A 2,837-nucleotide genomic window follows, 5' to 3' on the forward strand; every position below is an offset into this window, starting at 1 on the left:
CGCCTCCCCCCACCCACCCGCCGGATAGGCGGTTACTGGCCAATCAGAGAGGAGAACGCCTGTGGTGCGATCTGGTGGCCGAACACAGCACTCTCGCCACTTTGAAAACTCTTTTCGTGCCGTTCAACTCGATTAAATTATTTTTAAAGCAATTTGTGTGATCTTCACACGATTCTTGTTTAATGAATTCATAGCCAAGCTGACAGAATCGGAAAAATAGGGAAATTAACGAGAGCTGACCAATTCCGACCCAATGAGTTGGGAACGTACCCCGTTCAGTTACTAGCCGAGTCACTTCCTCATCCGCCTCTCACCACGTCGTTCTTTTCTTTACGCGTTGCCCGCTGTGTCCAGTGGAAGGTGTGTGTCTGTCGTGGAAAGGAGACGGGGATTAATCGGAGTCTCCCGTTCAATCATCTAGTTTTAATTTTCAGTGCTTCGAACTTACACGTTCCTTCATTCGTTTCAGGTCCAACGGCCAGGACAAAACACATAATATCACAATGGTTGCCCAAAAGAAGCAGGTAAGCATGCGGCGTCCGCCATGTGTGAACACCGACATTTTAATTTCTTTATCCGAGTGTTCTAGTTTCGGTCTGTTTTCTTATAGTGTAATATCTCAAGTTTCCTGCATTCAAATTTTATTGGTCCTATGTGGGAAATTTAATGGATTAGTTTAATGTAGATTCTTCATCGCTTAACCTCTGAATTCTAACCTCTATTGGCATCCCATGCTGTCCACTCCATGCCTGTTCTATTGTTTAGTAGTTCTGGGCTAACCCAATCATTTTTCTGATACTCAGCTCCTTATGCCTCTATGCTCGAAGTTGTATACTAAAATATATTTATCCATTGTATCTCATACGTCATGTACTTTCATGATTGCAGAAAAAGGCTCTAGAGAGCATCAACAGCCGATTGGCTTTGGTGATGAAGAGTGGAAAATACGTGTTGGGACTGAACCAAACCCTCAAGTCCCTCCGCCAGGGCAAGGCTAAGCTGGTCATCATTGCCAACAACACCCCTCCACTAAGGTGAGGCTGAGAAGTAGGATCCTTTTAGAATCTTCAGTACTAATCATGGATGGCCCTTGATAATTAGTACTCTTGGAGAACATTTTCTGTTCAGTTCCTTAATTTGTAAGAGCTTCAGAGCTCTCGCTATCCACTGATTGGTATGAGAGGCTTCTTGAAAATAGGGATTCCTATGGAGTAGTCTCGTGCCAGCAACATTCTACATGGTGCATAGAATTCTTTCATGCTCCGTGTACTCTGTTGACATGGTTTACATACCTCGTGTGGTATCTACTGGTATCATGTCGTAAGTATTGAGAAAATGGTGGTAATTCTAGAATTGAGTGTGAAGTCACAATTTTCTAGCCTATTGTTAGTGAAAGCGTAACTGTAGCAAGTGTTGGGTTGATTTCTATATTAGGACCTACTCAGTTAATGGGAATGTTATCCCCCCTCGAACTTTTTGTCATGACAGGCAAATTCATTGCTCTTCATTAGATTTGTTTATCTGTAGATTGAGCAATTGAGCTGTTTTCTGTTAGACTGCCTCTTAAGCATGTAACTCACTAATAGGAATCTTAATTATGCCTCCAGGAAATCTGAAATTGAGTACTACGCTATGCTTGCCAAGACTGGAGTCCACCACTACTCTGGCAACAACATCGAGCTTGGTACCGCTTGCGGAAAGTACTTCAGAGTTTGCACCCTGTCCATCACCGACCCTGGTGACAGTGACATCATTAGAACTATGCCTTCAGGAGATTTGGTGCAGTAATTTTAAGGCCTGAATGTATTTTGTACATTTGACCGGCTGAACATTTGTTAATTTGTTTTATAAATAAAGGAATGTGCAGTGGGTCAAACCATTTCTTTCTATTTTACTGAAGCCTGGAAATCTTAGTTTCTGTTCTTGAAGTAATACATTAGTGGAACTTGACAGTGCATGATTGGCAGAATTCACAACATAAGATTGCTTTGTATCAATTTTGAATATACTACACCCATTAAAACCCATCAATGCCGAAGCAAATTACAGCATTATCTAAAGTAGCTTTTCACCCATTTCAGACTGTTCTATTGAAAGTTTATCGCCTATGAATTCTTTACATTAATGCAACTAAAGATGGTGTCAGTTAATTACTTCACTAGTCTGAAAATGCTCTTCTACTGGCAGCCACTCTGTAGGCATGATGCCATGGCAAACTTATGCCTACTAAAATTTGTGCCACATGTGTTTAGTGAGTCTTGCCAAAGAATAGCACAGTAACTGGCTGTAACATGTGATGGAGATAGGGACAACAGTACTGTTCTCTTGTCAGTACAACTAGAATAAAATTCAGACCGAAACGATAGGTAAAGGCTGCAAAACTTCACTGTATTTAGAACATTCTACTGACTTACAAATTAAATGTAACTTGTACACATTAGGTCTTAAGAAAATAACATGAAGATATTGTTCAGATGGCTTGAAAATGAAGTGAATGAATGGATGTCAAGCTTGATATGCTGATGAGATTCGTAATGGGCAGCCTCCTAAAAGTTCTGTCAAAAACATAGAAACACCACAAAAATACATTTAAAGAATATCACCAACTCCCAATAAAACTAAATAACAAACGATAAGAGAGACCTTAATCACAGTTAAATTTGATTCAATGTTCTGGCACCTCCAGCCAGCAGCAATCACTCTACCATACCTTTGCAAGTTGAGCATCTGATTGGTATAAGGTACACTATCAAATACCAAAGTCAAAATTGGCAACAAATAACAGAAGGAGAAAAAGAAACAACTTGAGCAACATTTTGATTGGACTTTTGATTTTT

The 2,837-nt window shown here is 40.2% G+C and overlaps 2 protein-coding genes across 3 annotated transcripts in view; one reads left to right on the top strand and one right to left on the bottom strand.

Moving 5' to 3' along the window:
* The first annotated feature begins 248 nt into the window (after nucleotides 1-248).
* On the top strand, nucleotides 249-1,879 carry LOC113216773 (60S ribosomal protein L30). 2 transcript variants are annotated; one of them, XM_026436598.2, is made up of 4 exons: nucleotides 249-360; nucleotides 470-524; nucleotides 889-1,034; nucleotides 1,608-1,879. In XM_026436598.2, exons 2-4 carry the CDS (start codon nucleotides 504-506, stop codon nucleotides 1,786-1,788), a joined length of 348 nt encoding a protein of 115 aa, XP_026292383.1. In that variant the 5' UTR covers nucleotides 249-360; nucleotides 470-503; the 3' UTR covers nucleotides 1,789-1,879. The 2 variants fall into 2 exon arrangements, with proteins under 2 accessions (XP_026292383.1, XP_026292384.1); XM_026436599.2 differs by lacking the exon at nucleotides 249-360 and having other exon boundaries at nucleotides 367-524.
* A 488-nt stretch (nucleotides 1,880-2,367) lies between these two features.
* Nucleotides 2,368-2,837, bottom strand: part of LOC113216772 (very-long-chain (3R)-3-hydroxyacyl-CoA dehydratase hpo-8) — a gene marked incomplete in the record, with an annotated part of 12,892 nt that continues 12,422 nt past the window's right edge. Inside the window, 1 exon segment of the mRNA XM_026436596.2 lies at nucleotides 2,368-2,837.

The sequence above is a fragment of the Frankliniella occidentalis genome, unplaced genomic scaffold (genome assembly GCF_000697945.3).
Source record: "Frankliniella occidentalis isolate FOCC.00 unplaced genomic scaffold, Focc_3.1 Scaffold59, whole genome shotgun sequence".
NCBI classification, from domain to species: Eukaryota; Metazoa; Arthropoda; class Insecta; order Thysanoptera; family Thripidae; genus Frankliniella; species Frankliniella occidentalis.

Bases quoted from the DNA above. Each gene is read 5' to 3' on its own strand.
- LOC113216773 (XM_026436598.2), top strand. From the start codon at position 504: ATGGTTGCCCAAAAGAAGCAG. The intron at 525-888 runs GTAAGCATGCGG...TCATGATTGCAG, and splicing joins TGGTTGCCCAAAAGAAGCAG to AAAAAGGCTCTAGAGAGCAT. The intron at 1,035-1,607 runs GTGAGGCTGAGA...TTATGCCTCCAG, and splicing joins AACAACACCCCTCCACTAAG to GAAATCTGAAATTGAGTACT.